We start from the raw sequence: 23,816 nt of genomic DNA on the forward strand, positions 1-23,816 counted from the left end.
ATTTGATCAGGATGAAAAGGAAAATAGAGCAGGAGACAAACAAGATACAACCTCATGAAAAAAAAAATCAAGAAAATATGATGAGGCTTATTTTGCTCTTTGCGGTGAATGTGGTAGGAGGTGAGGACAGACCCCTGTGTGTTTTATGTCAGAAACCTGTCTCAGTGGACAGTATGAGACCAAACAAATTAAAAAGACACATAGAGACATTACATTCCAGTCACGTCAAGAAGCCACTTGACTTGTTTCAGAGAAAACTTGATGAATACTCTGTGCAGGAACATGGCAAAAGCTGCATCAGTGATCTGCAAAAGCACAAATAGCATCATACAAGGTCACATACAGAATCCCCTCCCCATTGCAAAGTTATTGTGGGGTCGCAAAAGTTTTTTTGTCCTCTGAAGGGGGGCCTGACAGAAAAAGTTTGAGAGCCACTGCCTTAGAAGGAGGAGGACATCTGGAAGGAGCTCACAGCGGAGTGGAGTGGATTAGGATGCCTGATGAGTTCCTTCCTTTCAGGTTTTCTGGGTATGTCCACGTAGAAACAGAACTCGTTGGTGGGCTTATATATCTCATCTGGCCTGGAAACCTGCTGCCACCACAACTAGACTGGATAAACAGGACAAAATGGAAAAAATATACAGTAGATATGGTGCTACTTCTTCTGTTTGTATTGAAGTGCACAATATGAATGCTTGTCACATGGTGAACAATCTGTGTGTCTGACTGACTGAATAGCTTGGCTAAACATTGATGATTTTTTTGCATCTGTTCTGAATATCATTGTCATTTAGATTATTATTTATGACTTTATTTGTACTTAAAAGGGCAGTTAAAACTTCTGGTGATAAGTTTGGGGTAAGAAAAAATCAAATATCCAGGTGAAGATCGTAAATGTTATTTCAAAAATTCCTCCCAGATCTCTTTCAGTAGCTCCATTCTTGTTTATTATGGCCGATATGTTACTTCTGAGACTGTGACACACAGTATCGACATAATTCTGCTGTTTTGTTGACACCAGACACCAGTCTTTAACTTATATTTACACAGTTAAAGGGCACTAATGGCCTTTATTGGGAGACAAACATCTCTTTAAATATTTGTAGATATCACCACAAAACTGGTTCTATTCTTCATCATCCTAATCAGTTTTGATTTGGGAATTTTAACTTCACGTTAAATCAGCAAGGTTTTCTTGCACCACTAACCAAAAATGTGAATTTAACTCATCTTGGCCTGGTTAAATGAGAACCTGATCCTAGTCAGCTCGGTTGGCCGAGGCTGAACAAAAGATGTAATTTTGTCTGCTGCCACTAGACGGGGTGAGAGTCGGGGGGGAGCCAAACGCCTGCCCATAATAACCACCAGACATGACTCATTCAGCGTGGAATACCACAGCAGCCACAGACAGGTCTCTGGCAGACAAGAGGCAGAAATCCGACCCCACAGCAGAGTTTGTGAATGGGACAGGAATGAACAAAACCAGGGTAAATTTAATAGAACTTCAATAACTTTCAAAGAATTAAGAGTTTTAAGAAATCACCAAGTGTTTGGTTTGGCTTGTTTGTGAATGTCAAGAGTGTAAGTGGCTAAATACAATGTGTTTTATTGATAACATGTATCAGTTTAACTCAAAAGAATATCAGCTTTGTGCCTCGTGGTTTCTCTTTATTGCTTATGTTCAATTCCCTGTTGGTTCAGTGATTCTTTTGGCAAAAGTCCTGCTCGTCAAGTCATCATGTAGCACTCCTCACAGACGGCACAGGAACAACATATCACCTTGTCAGATATGATTGTAGCTCTGATCATCGTCATTCTTGCCCAGACTTCCCCTGTGGAGAGCACCACTCAATATGAAGACTAACACATGTTGGACAGTCGAATCATTATTTGCTTATGTGGAGTTCGTCCAAGGCTCGAGGGCCTGGAGAGCCAAGAGTCTAATCTGTGGGCATAAGGAATAACACAGAAATAACATATTGTACAGCTTAAAGTATGGTAGGGGAGCACACCGTGAGCGGTCACATTACATGAAAACAGCAGGCAGGAAGTGTTTTGCAACAGCGGAAAATCTTCAGGTCCAGTCTGACCACCAGACGGTCACACTTCATCTGGCCTGGAGGCTGCGGTCAACGAGTGGATATCTTCCCTACCGTTAGGGCAGGATACGCTGTCATACATTTGTCTATTGCTCCCGCTCACACTTTTTTCCCATTTCTCTGACAAATGTAACACTTATCTACTTTCAAACCTTTTCCCTCTCAGCTTTCTGTGCCTCTCTTGCTCCATCTCCCGTCTCTCCTCCGTTTCTTTCTGCCTTAGCAACCTTACCTCATTATGTTTTTGTCTCCTTTTTCCGCCCTCTCCTACCTTTCCCTTCAAACTTTCTCATTCCTCCCTCTCTCACCCTCTTTCTCTTTCTGTTTGTGGTCAGTCACACTTAATCTAGCTCCATCCATCTGTTTCTCTTCATTCGTTTAGTCCAGGCTGTTTTCGATTAAGATTACATCAGGCTTTGACCTATTAGTGTGCCGTGATCCTTTTGAAGTCATTCTGTGGTTACAGGTTAAGCTCAAAACCCACCAATCTTCCTACTCAACACAATACAGACAGTATTTGGAGGGGGGAAAAAAAATCAGCATAAGTTCTTAAAACTTTTCAGCCAGGGACCAAAATGACTTTTTTTTTCTCTGGGATCCAGGATCATTAAATCATACATGAGTTCTTGTCATGTGGAGACCCACTAGAGGAGGCCTGCGACCCATTTTGGGTCCGAAGTCATAATCCAACCTACCAATCTGTGAAGTGGAATATATTGTTCATTTAACCTCATATCCTGAAGATTTTGATTGTATTCTGAAGGTAACTTTCCCAACCAGAGACTCTCTGTTCCTTATTAAGGTTTCTGTTTAAAGTCTAGATCAGTTTTCCCACCAAACTTAATGTGGGCCTCTTGAACTGAATTATACGATTTTAGGACCTAAATAAGGAACACATTGAGTCTTATTTAATAGAATAACACTAATACAGCCATAAACTACTAAGACAAAATAAAACTGGGCCTGCAGATCCTGAAATCTTTCAGGATATAAATTGGAAATAATCGGACAGCACCGATTCCTTACGTTGTCCGCGTTCATCATCCTCATGATCAGCAAAATGTCGGCGTTTATTTCCAGATGTTGATCTCGATCATCTCTGAAACCTTTAAGTTAACTCCCGCTCCTTCCCTCTACTTGGATGCCTGTGAATAAAGACTGACTTAAATGTTAAACTGTACATCATCATTACTCCTGGGTCAAAGCTGGGTTAAGTAGCCAATTGGCTGAGTTGTGACGCTAAACTGACATCTATTGGCCAAGCTGTGGCAGGGTGGGATGTTAAAGTCATTTAGACTCATCAAGCTAAGTGGACACAGTTGACTGAAAGGTCTCGAACCTCCCCTCGTCTGGTTGTGGGCAGTTTTCAGTGCCAACAATTCTCAATTAGAGCAGTGGATGAGAGGACATCTGGGCTGCTGAGTCTATGTCTGCTTGACTTATGTATATTAATGTAGGCCAACGGTCCTGGTTTCAGTTTACAAATGAACCAAACGTGTACATCAGTCACTCGTGATGCTGAAAATGTGCACTAATATTGTGACAATATCGGAGTGGAGGGAAGACTTATTGTCCTTTTACAGTGGGGTAAACATAAACCCTGAATGCTTGTCTGCAGGATAGACATGCTGCACTGGCTGTTTTTTAATGTGGATCAGATGAATATCAGACAATAATCACCTGAGCCCACCTTCAAAGTCCAAGTTTCAGCTTTGCAACCAACAACTTTACTGTTTATATACAGTCTCACTGTTCTTCATTACATCTGTTTTCAGAAAACAAACTGAAAGCAGAGAGTTATTGGTCAATCGGCCACACTTATACAGCACCTTTTAACCTTAGCTACGTTCTATAGAGTGCTTTAGACTGTGTTTCTCATGCAACTAACCATTCATACACAGTAGCTGACGGAAGATTGCATGCACGGGCCACAGCCATAGCTACAAATATTACCATTTAAAGATCCTGACACCTGTTTTGGTTATTGATGGGCATAGAAATAAAACTGTACTTATTATATACTTTGTGTTAGTGTTTTTTGAAAGCCTGTTTATCTCTGAATATGGTTTTAAAGTGTGCTCCAGTTTACCCAGAAAAATTAATGGACACACATTCAGATTCAGAAAACTTTATTTGTCCCCAGGGGGCAATTAAAAAATATATGAGAGCAGTACTGATCTTCTCATCCAGATCTACACAACAATAGAAACAAGAAAAGGCTGCGTTTCTTGGCAGAGTAATAACACGTTGAGCGATTTCACTGTTATTCCTACAAGCTTAAGTAAAAAACAACTGGACTTCCCTATTTGGTTTTTAATTTGTCATCCAGAAGGCTTTTTCATAGTTAATCTAGTTAGTTTCTCTTTTTCATTCCGACTCAGTTAAAACTAACTCAAAGCCAATCCAAAGATGAGCAAAGAGGTGAAGCTGATGTGTGCCATTGACTGTCCTATAATCATACCCTCCTGTCAGTCAAAGTGGCCACACAACTAACAACTTGTACAACTTTATGTCTGAAATTATTATCATTAGAGTTACAAAAACATTCATCCACTGTACAGTTTTAATTAATGCGATTAACATTACACACACAGAAACCATAGCTGTCTTTTGTGCCAGGCTGCAAACGTGTTTATTTCTGCTGTGAAATTTGGCAACTTAACATGAAAGTCTAGAGGGGATTGATGCACTTTTGATGAACTGTAGCCTTGGGCACTTTTACATTTCTTTCACTTTTTCAGGCTCTTGCATGCAGCTAAAGTGCTCTGCAGTTCGTGCAGCACCTAAACTCCTACAACGTCTGGATGCCCCTAATTAACACTCTGAACCCTAAAGGCATGTTATCTTTAAAAACAAATACCAAAATTACCCCATTCATCAGAGCAAGAAACACAGAGAATAGTTGGATTTTCAAGTCTCCAGCATTCCCAGAATAAATCCTGCATGACATGTTGGTTCTGTCACAAAAATGACACAAATATGAGCTTAAATTTGTGATACCACGTCAAAATCACATTATTCTACATGTCTCATTTACAATTTTCCCCAAAATAAATAGTTTGTGGCACATTCTGTAAAAAAAAAAAACAACAAAAAAACCCGCTACATTCTTCAGTCTAACAGAGAAGATATGAGTGATTCAGCTGCAACCAACAGTCATGTGACAACAATTCAGAAACTTTCAGGTGAACTGAAGCAGCGTTTACACAGAGCAGAGGACACTCAGAGAGATGAAGCAGAAAATAAAACATACTTGATCAATTGAATAAATGCAAAATGGCTCAAAAACAGGATACAGAGCAGTAAGTTGTCAGCAAGTTGTCTGGAAGATACATTCTGCATGGTGAAACATCTGTCTACAGTTGATGTGGAGAGTAGTGTGACAAACTCCTAGTTTTCAAAGGTTGCAAAGATATAAATAAGCTTTGTCAGTAGTATGTGGAGCTCCCATTTTTTTCAATATTGGTAGCACCTGGGGACACTTGAAAAATGTACATATTGATTCCAAGCTGTTCGATTTTTGTTCAAAAATCCAGATAAATTTAACTTTCATTTTTGTCTCACTTATGTTTTGTGACATTTTAACTTTGTCATAGTACAAAAAAGACTTTATTATGAATACTGTGTACTTCTAATCATGGTTGTACTTTTTCCATAGAAGTTCAGGACTTTATATTATAGTAAATACTAAAAAAAAAAATGGCAGGAGCAAAAAATGCCCGAGAACTGCTTAAGGTTTAGAAGGTTTATGAATCTTTGAAGCAGTTTTACTCAAAGTGACGCTATATGTTGACCAGATTATTTGCCATATTCATGCGGGATATCATTCAATTATGCTCATCAACTGTAGAGAGAAATAGAAAAATCACACTGATGTCTGTTTGTGTGTTCATTACGTAAAGCATGCTTTTATCTCTTTTCAGTCTTTTCCTGCAATGTGAGTTTGCTTGCTTGTACTGTAAATTTTGTATATTAGAGGTCAATGACATTTAACCCATGGTGGCAATGACTTCCCCATTTAGTTAAAATAGAAAACAGTGGAAGCGACACAATCACAAGGATGTCACATTATCACAGTACAACACAAAAAGGGAAATTCGTGTCACCAGAGCAGTGACCTTAAAAAACACTTTCAGACAGAGAAGTGGGAAGGAAAGTAAAAAGATGGAGGATGAGGAGGTAGATGAACTTACCCACATATACTTCCTCCTCCTCATCCTCCTCTTTTTGCCCCTTCCCCTCCTCCTCCCATGTCACACCACCCTGATCTCCATGCTACTCTCATCGCTATAAAATCTCCTCCATCCCAGTCGGCGTCGCACGCATCCCACAAGTCTCTCTCTGTTCGACTGGCTCAGGTGAATGTAGAGACTCGAAGAGGTGAGTGCTTTATATTTAATCAGCTGGATGCTTTTTATTCTGATTAACGGGGTGTTTAGCCTCACTGTGTTTTTCGCCTTCTCTGGTGACATTACAGAGCTCGTGTAAGCGGAGATGTTGGCAGGTGTGTTAGTTCTGGGCAGCATCCTCACAGCTTTACCAGGTGAGCGAAAACCGCCAAAACACACAAGAAATGCTTTTATTTCACCATTTGCAGCAAATGTGAACTAAAAAGGATGCAAAAATGAATCAGTTATTGTTCTTGAAAGGGTGATAGATTAGCTGGCTGTTAGATATTTACATTTAATCACACATCCTTGTGTTTAAATTTACTGAAAATCAGGTGATAATAGATTTTTTAAATGAATGGCTGACTTATAAGATCCATTATGCTCTAAAGGTTCTGCAGCCAGGTGCCCTTGCCTTTACGCTCAGGTTTATTTATAAGTATTGATTGCCTTTTGTGCAAGGTAGTCAGCCAGGCAGGCAGTTAGCAGCGCAGGACGACACCACGGCTGCACATCCAGGCTCAGTCTCACTGCTTCACTTTTGTGTGTCACTCTCTGAACTGAGCTCTGAGAACTGTGGTTTGACAAGTTTTCCTCCGAGGAGTCACACTGAAGGAAACATTTTACTTGCGGCTTGTTGAAATTTACACTTCTTTCAGCTTCTAGCAGTGTATTCCCTGAACCTGCAGGAGCCTGTTTGACATGGCAGGCAGTTTGTGGATGAAACATTCAGTGGATTTTGGTTCATTTGGGAATCTGTGTTGGTCCTCGATAGAAAACATTAGAACAGATGGTGAGACAGGAACACTTTGTTGTAACTATGAATGTGTGCACCAGTGGTTGAAACCAACTAAATACATTTACTCAAGTACTATGCTAAAGTGCAGTTTTGATTTGCATTCACTTTACATGATTATTTCCATTTTCTGCTACTTTCTGCTTCTACTTTACTTCAAGTAAGTGCAAATATTCAAATAAGTATAAATAAAACTTGCCCAAAACCTTAAAAACTGAGGTAACTCTTGCTGTTTCTATCATCCCACATATTTTAGATATTCAGCTCCACTACATTTATTTGATAACTTTAGATGCTTAGCATGTTAAGTTTATTAATACAGAACATGCAATAATAGAAATTAAGATTTATTAATCCCTAAGGAGAATTTGAGCTATGCAGCAAATTAACTGCATGATTAATATTTTTTTCTTTAGAACCTGTACATAACCTCCTGAGAACCGAGGAAAGCAGCATCTTTAAATATGTGACTCTTTTTGTTATTTCCTGCCTTTTTGGAGCTAAAAAAGAACTCACAATTTATAATTTTATAAAAAATATTTTCATTCTAGAGACAGCAGAACAATTTTGCCATAAAAAAAAAATAAAAGAGGAACATTTCAAAATCAAAACAGGCCAGCAAGAAAACAAGAATGTCAATCCATTTAATGAAACTAAGAAACTAAATTAAATAACAATAGTGTAAAAAATTAATAGGTTGAATGAAACATAGTAATAAAAGACTATTTATTTGTTGCATTAATTACTTTACAGTAAATGTGTTTATTACCCCACAAAGAAATGTGTTTTGGGGCAGAAATTTGAATGTAAACAAAGAACAAGCCAGCTAGTTAGTTATTAGCTAATCCCATTAAATAGTTTTCATGTCCATAGCAGCTGACATTCATATTATTTTTCCTGACAAAAAGTTTAACTGAACTCTGACCCCAATTTCTAATTCCCAACATATTCATAAACAAGAAAATATATTATTTCCATTGGTAAAACAACGATATCTTGACAATTTTTGACTCAACTTTTCTCTTTTCCTGGCAGGCACATTATACTGCTATCTCCATTGTGTCTCAGCATGAAAACAAAGTTCCCCTCATCCCACCCAGTCACTTGAGATATCACTGGAAAAGCCGGGATGTTCTCTATGAAGCACATCAGGATTTAGTAGGGTAGCTCAAATGAGTCGAAAGATATAGATCAAAAACAAATGTCTGGTACAGAGGACATAAATGAATGGGCCAGGTCTCAGGAGGATAAGTATAAATTTGAATGTGTGACTTTTAAATGTAACAGAGAATTTCTACACTTTGGTACTTTTATTTTAGTACAAGATCTTCTTCCATCTCTAGCAGGTACATGTTGCATTTGTGCATCTTGCTGCATATAATTCTGTATGTTCACACTCTTTCATCCGTACTTACACCTGTTTGTGTCCTGCAGGTACTGAGAGCAGGTGGAGTGTGTCATTCTCTCGGAGGGAGATCTGTGTGTGGGCAGGAACTACTGTCACTCTGCCCTGCCGCTATGACTACCCATCCGGTATTAAAGATAGACCTTCTATTCTGCTATTTTAGTTTAGTTCCCTCAGACAAATGTTGGGTATTTAAGGCTGTTTTCATTGTTTTCATATAATAAGGCTTTAAAATGTGATATCCAACTCCACAAGCCAAATCCTCATGCCTGGCCCCAAAAAGTTGCACACTCTAATATTTTGTTGGACTGCCTTTAGCTTTGTGCGTGGTATTCATTCGCTGTGGCATCGTTTCAATAAGCTACTGCAATGTCACAGCATTTATATCTGTCCAGAGATGCATTAATTTTCTTCCAAGATCTTATATTGATGATGAGAGAGTCAGATTGCTGCACAAAGTCTTCTCCAGAACATCCCAAAGATTCTCAGTGGGGCTGAGGTCTGGACTCTGTGGAGGACAATCCATGTGTGAAAATGACGTCTCATGCTCCCTGAACCACTCATTCACAATGTGAGCCCCATGAATCCTGGCATTGTCATCTTGGAACATGTCCATGCCATCAGGGAAGAAAAACTCCACTGATGGAAAGACCTGGTCATTCAGTATATTCAGGTAGTCAACTGACCTCATTCTTTGGGAACATAACGTTACTGAACCTGACCAACCCCAGATCATAACTCTAACCCCCACAGGCTGGTAGGCACTAGCCATGATGAGTTCATCACTTCATCTGCCTCTTCTTACTCTGATGTGCCCGTCACTTTGGAACAGGATAAATCTGACTCATCAAACCACATTTGTTCCCCTAAGATGATGGTTCACCACTATCCTTCAGGTTTAATAATGCATTGGACGGTTCTTAACCTGATTTTAGTCGTTTCATCTCCTTAGTTGTTTCTTTGCTTGATGCAGGCCAATAATTTGACCCTTCTGAGACAGATTAACATCATTTCCACAACCACAGGATATGTCTTCCAGCGTGGTTGTTTAAGAAATGAGAAGCTCCTCACTGCATCAGCTAGGGTTTAATAAGTTGTTGCAGCTGAAATGTATTCATCACTGCAGTAATTATCCAACGGAAGGCTCTTACCTGTTTGCTTAGTTAAATCCAGGTGGCAACTTTTGTTTTGACCAGACAGTGTAAATTGCTTCTTTAATTTGATGTTCTTCATCTTGTATGTCTCATCGTATTTCCTTAAAACCTACCAAATTCGCAGTTTAATTCATTTTTTCTTGAATTTTGCAGGTCACACCGTGAAGCGGGTCATGTGGTTCCGTGTGTCTGCTGAGGGTCGCAGGGAGTTTACCCACCACAGCGACCCAAACCAGATCAGCCTGTCGTACCGAGGACGCACACGGTAGGAGGAGCTGTGCATGAATGATGTTTTGAAAGGAAATTATGGTTTCAAAAGTTTCCATAAATTTAAATCAAACCCTGACAATGTGCCCCTACATTCCAGGTATATTGGAGGCAGCTACTCCAGCTGTTCGGTCCAGATTCGGGGGGTGAAGCTGAGTGATGCGGGTCAGTATCATTTCAGGTTTGAGACCGACCAGCCACTGGGGAGATGGACGTCTCCAGACACCATCACTCTGGATGTGACAGGTAGGTTCACCCACTAAAGCTGCTGTGACGTCTCAGGAGTCACATCTTTATACTGCACTCACTTAGCCAGTGTTTTAAATGTGTTTTTGTGTGTTTCAGACCTCCAGGTCCAGGTGCATCCAGCCAGACCTGCCAACATGTTTGGATTTGGGGAGACAGTGTTTGTCGGCTGCCAGGCCAAAGGATGTGCAGCTCCAGGAAGAAGTCTGGCGCTTTACAGGTGTGTGAGTGAACATGGGCAGACAGTAGACAGTAATTAATACAAATGCTGTTTATTACACTGAAGATATTGTCTGATGCTCTGCACACAGGAACGGACTAAACCTCGGCTCTTATGAGAAATGGATGATTATTAACCGTTTTGACCAGCAGCATGTTGGAGTGTACACCTGTCGACCGATCCCACCGCAGAATGTGCAGTCACCGTCGCTCTCCCTGTCCCTGGGACGTAAGCAGCCTCAACTAATCATCATAGAAGCTTGTAGGAGGATGTGTCTGGAAATAGAAATAAAATAAAATAAATAAATAATAATAATACCCGAGTCACTAAACCAAGGATAGACAGTGAGTGCTTATGCTTTCTAGGAAGTGTTTAGGGCAAATGTTTAGAAGGATGAAAGAGAGAAAAGAAAAGCACATGACTGTTTTTGAACAATCATGATTTGGCAAATTCGCCCTGTTATGACACTAAAAATGTTAAATCAAATTAGTTTGACATGAACTCTACTTGCATCTTGTGTTATTTTACCCTCAGCCTCCCTGAATCTCTGTGTTTTCCCTCCAGACGGACCTCGCTCCACTTCCATAGCAGTGTTTCCTGCAGGAGAAGTGACTGAAGGCGGCTCCGTCACTCTGACCTGCAGCAGTGATGCAGCTCCACCTGTCGAGAGCTTTGCATGGTTCAAAGGTACAGGAAGCATTTTAGGCTTGAAACAGTGAACCAGCTGGGTGGGAGATGTGGACTAACTGGTTGATGAATTGTAGTAAAAGCTCTACTAGCTGAGGTTTTTTTAAGTGCAGTATTTAAATCTCTTCCATGTGTGTTTTTGCATCATGCTGGTAATTTAGGTTTATATGAGCGTTAATCTTTGGTGTTCTTGCTGTCCAGACATGGAGAGCGGCAGCATCCCGGACAGTTTCAGGCCTCAGCTCCGCCTGTCGCACCTCAAATACTCAGACAGAGGAGAGTATTTCTGTGTAGCGCGAAACTCACTGGGAACAGATCGCTCCAAACCACTTCTACTCAACGTCACTTGTAAGTTTGTTGCATGCTTTAATCAGTTTCAGTCCAGACTTTGAAGTAGATCAGATATTTGTTATTTATTTTATATTGCAAAAACCATATATTTACAGCTCTGTCTGAGGGAAGTCTGACTTAAACTGATTAGTTAAAAACTTTATTTTAAACCATATAAAGAGAATACTCAATCATATGAATACAGCATGAAGTGATAAAAGTTCAATTTAGATAATGTTTAGCCCTTTGATTAATGCTTTTAGTTTTATATAATCAATATTGCAGCACAGCAGATCTAAAAAGGTAAATCATGTGACAGAAATATATCAAATGTAATTTCTAGAGCATTCTTTGAAAAACATAAGGTAAGATAAAATAAGATGAGACGAGACAAGATAAGATAAATTAAGAAAAGACTTTATTAATCCCACAGTAGATAAATTTGAAGTGTTACATCAGCAAAGATTTAAGCAAACATTTAAGGAATATAGTACAAAAATAAAAATACTCCAAAATACACATAAGTACTTCTAGAAATCACGGTATTGCACATATCAGTGGTAATGCACACACTTTCTGATGAATAGAAATACTAAGTATTAATATCACACAGATTATTGTCTATATTGCACAGAAGTAGAAAAGTAACAATACAGCATTTATCCCAGTGGGCTGTATGTTGAAAATACATATGAATTGATATTGATAACCCTTGTTCATTGGGGGCTGCTGTTACGTTTCCCAAGCGGGACCCCAGGAAAATACCCAGAACCCCAAACTTTATTAAAGTATCAAAAGGAAAACCGTAACAAAACAAAGAACCCCAACACAAATAAACCAAACAAAAGGTCACAAAATGGGTTTGGAAAGGTGATAGAGGTAGATTGCCTCTATCACCCACTAAGCCAGCCAAAATGGCTGGAAGAATTACAATAAACAAAACCAAACAAAAGGAGGGGAAGATGAAATAAACACAATTCAAAGGGGCTTTGTTTCTCACAAGACAGCTATTTGACACCCGCTCTCAAACGAACAGAGAAATATGATGTGCAGTTCTCTGAAGTCGGAGCCCATCTGAACAGCTCCAGAGTCTGTCTTTTAAAGGAGTGTCACCAATCACTCCAGCAGGTGTGTCGGATGCAGCAGCTGTAGCCACTCAGCCTAATCAACCAGTGTCCCAACAGTGATCACATAGACACATATGGAAAAACAGCAAAACAACACAAATTTGCAGTCACAAAGCCACAAAACAAGTTTGAAATGGCCAAAAATACAAGACACAAAACTCAAGTGAACTGATCAATGTGTTTTAAGCATTATTTCCTTCACTGTGGTCACTCAAGAATTAAAAAGTCCCCTCACAAACATATGGCCACCAAAATTGGGCAAGACACAAGCTCATAACACTGCACAGTGGTGTAGTGGTTTGCACTTTCGCCTTGCAGCAAGAAGATCCCTGGTTCGCGTCCCGGCTTTCCCGGGATCTTTCTGCATGGAGTTTTCTATGTTCTCCCTGTACATGTGAGGGTTTTCTCCAGGTTCTCCAGCTTCCTCCCACAGTCCAAAAACACGCTAAGGTTAATTGATTAATCTAAATTGTCCGTAGGTATGAATGTGAGTCTGATTGTTTGTCTCTGTATGTAACCCTGTGATAGACTGTTACCTGTCCAGGTGTCCCCTGTCTTCACCCTCAGTCAGCTGGGATAGACTCCAGCCCCCCTGCAACCCTAATGAGGATTAAGCAGTGTATAGATGATGGATGGATTGTTCGTTGGGGCCTTAAAATGACCCACTGTAAGATCAATACTGGGCACAAAAAGCACACTATTTTGTTTACTTTGTTGGACTGATGGTAATTTGTGTTTTCTTTTTTTCCCCCTTCATACCTAAAACTAAAATGTCTATGTTCTATGCATGTATCGTATTTCTTCATTTTAGCTAGATTATTATTTTTTTACAGCTGGATTTATATTTTGGAGGCTCATACGACACGGGTGAAATATGACTGAAAAATGAATACAGTTCTGTCATGATGCTCCTGTTTTTCTCTCTGTGTGTCTGTTTAGACTCTCCAAAGAACACTCGTGTGCTGGTTAGTCCTCCAGGAGACATCAGAGAAGGTTCTTATGTGAACCTGAGCTGTGTTTGCCACGCCCACCCACCTGCCAACAGGTGAGAGGGATCAGCAGGGATTTCAGTTAAACACATGCAGCTGGGACTAAAATATGTATAATTCTTACATATTCTTATATTGTTATATATAAGATATATGACATACAGCGATATATTTACTTCTGGTATTGATGTGTATTTTTGCTGTTTTTCTCATCATTGTCATGATTATTTTCTCATTTGCATGTGTCATCATATTAAAATCTGCCAAATTCAGACTATAACTTTCCATAAAGGTATTTCTTTTTGTTGAAAACCCCAGAATTTGGACAAAAACTCTTCCTCTAAACAAAATCCGATGCTTCAAGTCTAATTTAACTTTAATAAAAATAGGAGTTTTTGCTTCAATTTTGTCCAGTTCCACAAAGACTTCCATTTCCATCATCATCTCCACAATCTCTGCTGCAGGTTTGCTTGGTATCGTATCCTAGGTGACCAGGTGATTGCTAAAGGTACTTTTCAGAACCTGACCTTCATGTCTGTCCGAGCTCATCACGCTGGTCAGTACTACTGCAGAGCATCGAACCGATTAGGATACCTGACCTCCCCTGTTGTTTCCCTCACTGTGCTGTGTAAGTAGTGGAGTGTGTGTGACATGCTTCATCTTTTTTCATCATTACTAAGAATATATTAAACATCTGAGACAAATGTTTGTTATTAATAGTAATGATTTTATGTTGTTAGGGATGTATTGATGCTGAATTATCCAAACTCTCCAACAGACAGTTCACATTAGAGAACTGTAAACTCTTCCACAGTCGTCTGTGTTGCTGGGTCTTCGTAATAAAGATTATTTACTACTCTCTTTATCTCCTTTCATCCCATCATCTCCAGATCCTCCCAAGAACACATCAGTTCTGGCTCGTCCCTCCAGTGTGGTGGATGCCGGCCGCCCTTTGACCCTGACCTGCAGCAGTCAGGCCAACCCAGCAGTGGACAACTTCACCTGGCACCGTTTAGCTCTGGATGGAGGCTCTGTACAATGTTAGCATCAGAAATATCTGGTTGACTTCGCAAAATCACCAATCCGTGGTCAATGTTTGATGTCAGTAACGCTTTGTGCTTTTTGTGCTCCTGATCTGTTATCTGATATTTTCTCCTTTCCTGTGCTCCGTCGTGCAGCGTGGGGCTCCAAGTCCGGTCCAGTCTTCACCTTCTCAGAGGTCAGTCCAGGTGAAAGCGGTCAGTACTACTGTGAGGCCAGGAATCGAATCGGAGCTCACAGCTCTCCGGTCCTCACTGTAAAAGTCAGAGGTACAGATGTCTTTTGGTGAAATGGTTGCAAAGCTGTCCATTAGAGATGAGATTTACACTCTAGCCACGTTAACGATGCGACTTTAGGGAAGCTTTGGTCCCAATCTTAAAACATATCTGGTTAATCATCTGCACAGACATTCATGCTCTTCAGAAGATGCAGCTTAGTTTCAGTTGTGATCCTCTGACTTTTTTGTAGCATCACCTAGAGGAGGACATTTGTTAACTGCAAATGTATTGACTGCTATTGAATAGTGATGAAAATTTGTGCAACTATGTTGCCTTTTTAATAATTTTTTACTCCGCCAAGGAATGTGGCGGACTTATGTGACAATCGGTGTACGTTTGTCTGTTTGTCTGTTTATCTGTGTGCAACATTACTCAAAAACAGATTAACGGACTTGGATGAAATTTTCAGGGAAGGTCAGAAATGACGCAAGAACCACCTGATTAGATTTTGGCAGTGATACAGCTTATAGTCTGGATCCACAGATTTGTTAAAGATTATTTGTCATTGCGAGATAGCAGTAAGGTGTCACTGTAACTATGACAACAAGTGAACACTACGTCAGCTGCCTGCTGATGATCACATGATTGCGATCCTACTACCAGTCGACCACTGCGGACTTATCAGAACTTATCCGCTGGAAATTATACAACTGAGCAGCCTTGAGTGCTTTTCTTGTTTTTTAAATAAATTTGATTTGCTCATTTAAAAGGTCCCCATTATCTGCCATAACGATCAGCTAATCTTCTCTGGGTGAATTCCTGACATACAATACCTTACACACAACATGATATGCACATAAGATGAGATCAAATACATTAAAACATAAAATGCAAAGTCTAAAATATTCTGAAATGTGCATGAATTGAAGCGGAATACAATTTTAACAAAAAGCTGGCAGTCTGGTTTTGTGGTTATGTGAGATAATGCAGTAAACTATGAAGTCAAGTAGAATTAGACATAAATATCTAGCTTTTAGAATATTTGCACTCAGTCTGAACGCCTACAGTGGTTCATCTCTCTTATATTACTATTTCGGGTTCATTACTTTTCTCTGCATTCTAAGAGACGACTTGTATCCAATAACCTCAGTGAACCCATCTGTCTTACATTTACATCTATGTCTCTGATTATCTGAGACAATTTTAAAAAAAGAAGTATTTATCTGCAGTTTTACCACATGGGATGTGTGAAGTGATGAGTGATGAAACCTTTCTGTCACTATCACAGCAGTTCTAGGTTCTGGTCTTCGCTCTGTATGGTTCATGAATTCTGACTGTTTGTCTATGAGTCATGGTGAGTCATGTAAAGGCCTCTCACTATGAGAGCAGAGGAGGAGGTGACGAGGTGTTGTGGAAAACTGCTATTAGAGTCTCGACAGCTGAAGAAGTGGAGTTAGGTTTGGAAATCAGAACTGGAAACACAAGGCCCAAGTCTAGACAGCTGCTCGCTGATGCGCAGCACTTTCCCTCTTTAATCACTTTCTGTTTCTATTTTTATGTCTACTGTTCTATTTTAGTTTGCTGCACTTCTGGTTTTATTCACCTCATGTTTAGTCAGATCCATCCAGCGTTTTGGCTGTCTGATAACCCTCATTCTACTTCCAATATCAGGTCGTCTAAAGGTCATCGCCTTGGCCTCAGCAGTGGGAGTGTCTGCTGGACTCATCACCCTCACAGTGGCCATTATGATCAGGTGACAGGAAATACTGTACACTGCTGATTAATCATTACTGTAGAGTTAAGCCCAAATTTAGTGCTATCCATGCCAGTTTTTCATTTATAGTGAATTTTTTGCTTGACCAATAGTTTCAAAAGATGGTGAGAAGTTGTGTTAGAGATGTTGATGATGATTTTAAACTATTGTAATGTGGCAGTTTTTTTGTTGTTTGTTTTTACTAAAAATGCCATGTCCAACATTATTCATACCCTTTCTCAGTAATCAAAAGCAAAGCTTTTGTATTTGCCACCAAAGCCATCAAACTGTTCTTCTAATTGCTAACAAGCAGTCTGCATGTCTCCACTGGGATGTTGTGATGATCTCCAGTTCTTTGAAGTTGGAAAGCTTCTTTGTCATCACTCTGGTCTTCAGTTCTCTCCGTAGATTCTTGATATTATTCAGGTCTGGACTCTGTCTTGGCTGCTCCAAAATGTTGGCATTGTTTTGTGTTAATCATTTTGCAAACAGTTTGGCTGTGTAATTTGGATCATTGTCCTGTTGGAAGGTCCACTGTTGCCCAAGGCTACATTTTTCTGCAGACTGCCTGTTGTTTCCTTGCAGAATATTAATGTAGTTTTCTGTTCTCATGCTGCCATTTTACTTGGACCAAGCTGTCTGGTCCATTGGACCGAAAAACACTCTCAAAGCATCACATTTCTCCAGCATGGTGGCCCATGGGGATGGTGTTCTTTGGGGTACTTACTGTACTTGGAATAAGGGGGGTTTGTGGAGTCCTTCTTGGCTGGTTTCCATGGATACCAGCATTGTGCAACATCCACAGCATCATGAACACAATGTGTTACTTTGTCTTTTGTCACTTGTTTATGTCATTTCGAGCCAGAAAAACTTAAAATTCGTTAAAAACAATCTAGATTTTAAATCTGTGGATGTTCTCAGTCATCCAGGTCATGATAAGTCTCAAGCAAGCATAAGTTATGGCAACTGGGCTAACCTCGTGTGAGTCGAAAACGTTTCACCTCTCATCCAAGAGAGAGAGGGGTAAAAGAAGCCATTCATGTCAAACTAGAACGGCCATCTTTGAACAGAGGAGGGGGCCTCAGACACCACTTGTCTCCCACTTACAACGCCGTTCTTAGAGCCCTCCCAAGGAGGTGCAGCCATCTGTCCCACTTGCAGTCAGGTGACCCCCAACCACCCTCCTAGAGGGCTGGGAGGGGTAACGACCGCCCATCAAAGGCTAACGACTCACATTAACACCTAACGAGTCTGTTGGTTTCGGGTCTTTGTCCACTTGTTTTTGCCACCACCCTCCTGGTGGATAAATATCTGGTACTCCCCACCAGGCTTTCAGAACTGAAGAAGCCTCTTGGATGAGAGGTGAAACGTTTTCGACTCACACGAGGTTAGTCCAGTTGCCATAACTTATGCTTGCTTGAGACTAATCTAGATTTTAATTTTGGGCTTAACTGCATTTTTGTTCTTTTCCACAAAAATAACAATTTATATTACAATGTTTTGTTCTGATTTTAAGAAGAATATGTAATAATTCTGAGTCTGTTGTGATATATATCTGTTTGTTACCTCTGTAAATTGTGGAGTTTTGCTGAACGTTAGTCTTCAGTCAGTCTTTTTTTTGTTTTTTGTTTGTTTATTTGAATTGCTTTTGTGACAGAAGTTCTCACTTGTGTTGGTAACTGAACTGTCTTTTTCTTCACAGTAAGAACATGCACAGAGTTGACTTAGACTCAGTAGAAGTCGTGAGTAAGGTATGTTCATCTTTGTGTCATTATCTTAGAACTACTCAGCATCTTATGTTTCCTCTATAGCTAGCAGTTTAAAAGCAGGCTTTTAATACTTGATTTCAGATTGCAAATCAAAATACAAAGTTGCTTCATCCTGTGTGTGTGTGTGTGTGTGTGTCTGTGTGTCTGTGTGTCTGTGTGACCCCCAGCGTCCATCAGTGACAGCCGACACCATGTTCTATGAGTCAGCCCAACAGCAGACCTTCCCAGTGAGGAAGGGCAAGATGTCCGACATACCGGTGAGAAACTCAGCGTGTAACTTGAAGCTTATAGAAAGGAATGGCAATATGAATTTTTGATGTATCTGTGATTGTATAGGAGGAACCAGAGGACCTGAGTGACAGTTCTCATCCCTCCATCGTTCCTCTGATGGACGCTCCACCAATCCAAGACGTGGAAAGTCGCAGCTCTGCCTCCAAATACATGACTGTCCATTACTCCAGGTTGTCCAGGTATCTGCCATCTTTGTTCACTTCTCCTCCTATTTCCCTGTTTGTTCATCTTTTATTTATCTTTCTGCAATATTCTGAGATGAACATATGGGGTTCCTGTTTGTTGTTGGTCTAGTACAGATCAGGTGCAGGTCCACAACCTGCCACTGGGTGGTGATAAACAAACAAAAGATTCCTCCAAAGTTGTTTACACTCTGCTGCCCCAGCCCCACCACTGACTGTGAAGGCACAGGCCATCAGGTAGGACACTTTAGAGTAGACGAAAACACAAGAAACACACCCTTATTTCAGGTGTTACGGTATCTACACAATTTTATTTTACATGAAAGTATGTCTGTACAGCGATCGCCCACACAAAATCCCACACAACTGTGCCCCTGAAATGAAGAAATGCTCCACACTAAGATTTAAATATCATACTGGGTCAGTCTGTGTTCATTCAGACACAATTCAGGAAATATGTTTCTGCACTGTCTCAGCTTTTCTTTGAGTTGTTTGTTATTTGTGACACAAAATGTTGAGCTCTTCGTCTGTTTGCAGACCTGCTTTGTGTTTCAGTTCTCAAAATGTCTTTTCTTTGAAACCATTGTAAAGACACAACATCTCCAGAATTATAAACTCACACAACCATGAACTTTAATGAGGTCACAGACAAAATTGTTTCCAGCAGATCCAAATGATGGCATGGCTCAAGCAGAGGCCAAATTTTTAACTATTGTCCCTTGAACATTGAAGAAAGTGTGAAGTTGTCATACAAAAGTGGTACTGAGGAGCCCAGAAGTTTTCTTTCAATTTCCTACTACAAATACAGTCTTTGCTCAAAGAACTGCAAACTTTTAAGGGTTGTAACATCAATAAATCATCATGTGTGGCAAGTATGGCAAGACAAGGTTCCCCTTTTTTTGGTATTTTGACATGTCAAAATGATGATGTGGACAAAAACTGGTATGTATACAGGTGTATATGTTGTCATTATATGTGGAAAGCTACAAGGATCTTTGATGATGTCTTCATGTTGAAATTTACCAACAAATGAGGTTTATATTGCTTTACCAAATGTCCTCCTACTTACTTACATACTTACTGAAATGAACACTGAACAGAGAAACTGATAACTCAACACACACCACAATCAACTAATTTTTATCAACAAAAACATGCACAAAGGAAATTCTCAGAAGTCAAGTCAGTGTCTCTGTTGTTCTTTATATCAAGTTTGTATTGTCCTCCCCTCCTCATAATAGTTGGAGCTGGGAAGGGTGACAGATTATATACTATTAGCACCCAACAGATGCTATTTGATAGAGGCCACTTGCTAGTGAAGTTGAGGGAATAAACTTCAGCCTCCAGTTGCTTTTAATCGTTGTCAGTGGCGAATGTTGGCCATTGTTTTACCATCATACCTGCTGCATTGTTAAATGGTGTCTATGCACTAAATATGGAGAGTTTCCCTGGTGCAACAACAAAAATGTGCACCTAAGGTTCCTTTAAAAAACAGATTAATGAACTGATTATTGAGTGATTTTTTTGTTAGATAATGCTGTATTGTTTCGGTGTCCATTCATAAATTGACTTGTGCTTATTTTAAGGTTAATTGTGCTTCTCCTTTTGATATTTTAATCTATTCAACTGTCTTCTCCCACTTTCCTCCTCAGCTGAACAACACATCAGTCATTCTCTTATGAGCCGATTTCTTTGCTTCCATCTGCCTGTCTGACTGGAAGTTGGATCAGTGAGAACTTTGACATTGTTCATCGCTCTGGTTCAGACCTGATGTTGCATCCAGGAGAGTTGGTGAAGGCAGCATGTCGTCCTGTCTAGAAGTCCAGCTCCTGAACTCTGTTGCATGTCTTTCTTTCTTTGCATTTCACGACTTCATGCTGTCTGATGAAATACTGAAAGCCACTTTGCTTGCCTTCCTACCCACGGCACACTTACAGTATATGTGGGGTTGCTTTTTTTATTAATACTTGCCGTGACATTTTCAACCAGATATATGCCGATGACACAGTATTGCTGGTTGCCACAGTATCCTTTGCATCCTCTGATAACTAAAATAAATGACAAGCCTTTGTATGAAATCATGTGTCTCCAATAAAAATTAACAGTGTGATTTTAGACGCATTAGTGGAGAAAACCTGTAGAAAATTATCTGAAAAGTATTCAACAATCTTGTCAATAAATAATCTACAGGGTTGTTCTAAATGTTGCTGCAATCTTTATTCAGTTGCTTTTATTAAATCTGTCTCTCCATTTTTATGTAGAGTCAGCTAAGCAAGAACTAATGCAAATGACATGATGTAGTTTGTTACACTGATGAACTTAAACCAGACAAATGACTTCCACTGTTTTTCTACTTTGTCTTACTTTGTTTTCTAATTTTAAAATAATAATTGACTAGTTTATAATAAGATAAGAAGTAACTCCCTTAAGGATCTATCTAATCTACTTATTTATCTATTTAATGTAATGACTTATCAACTATTTTTTTTTTCTTGTGATTATGAATACGGGACTTTGAGTCGAGCTGTTTTCGCTTCACATTTGAGAAGTTCCACAATGACGCTGCTCGGTTCAGAAAGCGTTGCTACACTGATGTTGTGTTCACTTTATCGTTTTTTAATCGCGGCATCTAACACCGCAGACATGATGTTACAAAATGTGAGGAAATGCAAACAGCAGTTTTGAAATGATGCTAACTGAGAGCTGCAAACCTCCGGCTTATTTCTGAAAATAAACACAAGCACACGTTCACTCTGCACATTTTATTTGTATTTACTCCTTTTCCAAATCATGCTCAGGTATTAGATGTGGAAAATGTTTGCTGCAATAGCTGTGTCGCTAACATGGGTTGATTGCAACATGTCCTTTGTTGATGTATAACTTCCGTTGCAATATTAAGTGGGGCAATGCGCCTAAAGTTAAAAGACAGCAATAAAGAAACATACTTAGTCATGTTGTTTGAGGATGTTCCAGTCTTGTGCTTGTGGAGGTGAATACTGTAGAGGAGAGCGGAAGTAAGAAACAGTCGAGGCCCATTTTAAACTCTTTACTGTCTCGACATGCTCATTCACACCAAGTACAGTATATGAGTCATTTAACTACAGCTAGAGGTTTAAAAAGCCACTACAAACCTGACTGTGACATTAACCCTTTAGTCCTCTACATGAAATGTTTTGGGAGATCTGGGGGCCAAGTCAGGTTTGTGCACTTTAAACGGCTCCGAGACCAAACTGCTGTCCTGAATTGTCAAATTACAAACTACACACATAAACATCAAATGACAGTGAAGAGTCTGGAGGTCATTGTAGCTTAATATATTAAGAAAGAAAAGACAGAAAATCTCATCAAATTGCACCATCTGTTTAAAAAAAAAAATTGTGTAAAAATCAGACTGCAGCTGTATTTTCAGCCCAGTTTCCGTTGCACGGTCCAGTAACTCCACCCAGTGGACAAAGACAGACATCTGACAACCAACTGTTTCTGAGATGCTGGTCAAAAATAGAAAATATGCAAAACAACGAGTATCAAGACACTGGTGAGTGTGTACTGACTGTAAAGAGAACAACTTTTGTGATACTTTTTAAAAAAATAATTTTTACTTCAGTCACCTCTGTTGCCTCCTTCACAGAGAGCATGTTGTCAGTAGATATTCCTGTTACTTGGTAGATAAAAACAGAATCTACCATCAGCTGGTTCCCTTCGATCACGTGCAGCCTGTTAGAAAGAATTCTGGCGTCTGGTTTGACAGTAATCTAAGATCTAAGCAGCTCCACTCAAAGCTTGTACATTCATGCTGTTGTCATCTTAGAGATATTTCAAAATTACAATCCAGCTTAACTTTAAAAGACACAGAAACCATCTCACATGCTTTTATTGTATCGTGTCTGGATTACTGCAGCAGTCTTTTAACTCGTATGAACCAAAAATCTACTGATCGACCCCAGACTATAAAGAACTTTTAATCAGAACCAGGAGAAATCATCGCATTACTACTGACTTAACCTCTTTATACCGACTCCTGTGTGTGTTTAAGGATTGATTTCAAGATTGCACTGACTACTATTAAGGCCCTTCATGGCTTCTCTGAAATACAAATATATTATCTAAATAAGTCTAGAATAGAAGAGTAAAAAGTAATGCTGGCATTTATACTGAAGAAATAAGTAATATCACACTTGATAATTAAACATGGAACAGAAAAATAGATGAAAGTGAAATATTGCACATAAAACTAAATCTTGCACCTGAGAAATAAGAACAAGCAAAAAATATGTTTTGGAGCCTCCCCTGATTAGACTCAAGTGTCTTGTATTTTTATGTTTTTTGTTTTCACCTTTTCCAACACTGTTTTCACACACCAAATAGTACTTTAATCTGTCTGCTTTAAATCTGATGATTTTTTGACTCATCTGCTTTACTTTGCTGCCATGTGAAGCTGCTTGCAACTTGTATTTTATGCTTTGTAAATAAAGATGATTATTTTTCTGGATATTATTCTGATCAAAGTTTACACTCAACCACCAAAATCCTGTGGAGGTTTTATACATGTAGTAAAACACAGATGATACAAAATGCAACCAATAACCGCTTTATGGGGATGTCGGTATGTTTGCTGTGGTATGTAGCAGCTCAAAATGCTCTGTAGTCACAAATCTGAAACATTTAGACGCATGAACTCTGGGACATTTTGCATGAAGGGAAAAACTGAGAGTAAATTATCAGTAAACTCAGCCAAGCAGCTCCACCCTCAGCTTCTGCCCATGTTGCTTTGCATGAATACTGAGCTTATAGAGTACTATACTGTGATGTGCTGCCTGTTGTTTCTCACTAATGTGGGTTATGATGCCTGAATCC

At 39.6% G+C, this 23,816-nt stretch overlaps 1 protein-coding gene across 1 annotated transcript; it reads left to right on the forward strand.

Annotated features, from left to right (window-relative positions):
- Positions 1-6,367: 6,367 nt before the first annotated feature.
- Positions 6,368-21,880, forward strand: si:dkey-33i11.1 (B-cell receptor CD22). The gene is made up of 19 exons (XM_023276882.3): positions 6,368-6,479; positions 6,577-6,642; positions 8,718-8,816; positions 9,996-10,107; positions 10,210-10,355; positions 10,455-10,575; positions 10,667-10,803; positions 11,140-11,262; positions 11,464-11,610; positions 13,659-13,764; positions 14,173-14,336; positions 14,599-14,748; positions 14,887-15,018; positions 16,639-16,720; positions 18,423-18,471; positions 18,657-18,746; positions 18,826-18,959; positions 19,075-19,199; positions 20,615-21,880. Exons 2-18 carry the CDS (start codon positions 6,594-6,596, stop codon positions 19,175-19,177), a joined length of 1,944 nt encoding a protein of 647 aa, XP_023132650.1. The 5' UTR covers positions 6,368-6,479; positions 6,577-6,593; the 3' UTR covers positions 19,178-19,199; positions 20,615-21,880.
- The last annotated feature ends 1,936 nt before the right edge of the window (positions 21,881-23,816 follow it).

The sequence above is a fragment of the Amphiprion ocellaris genome, chromosome 9 (assembly GCF_022539595.1).
Source record: "Amphiprion ocellaris isolate individual 3 ecotype Okinawa chromosome 9, ASM2253959v1, whole genome shotgun sequence".
Classification (NCBI taxonomy): Eukaryota; Metazoa; Chordata; class Actinopteri; family Pomacentridae; genus Amphiprion; species Amphiprion ocellaris.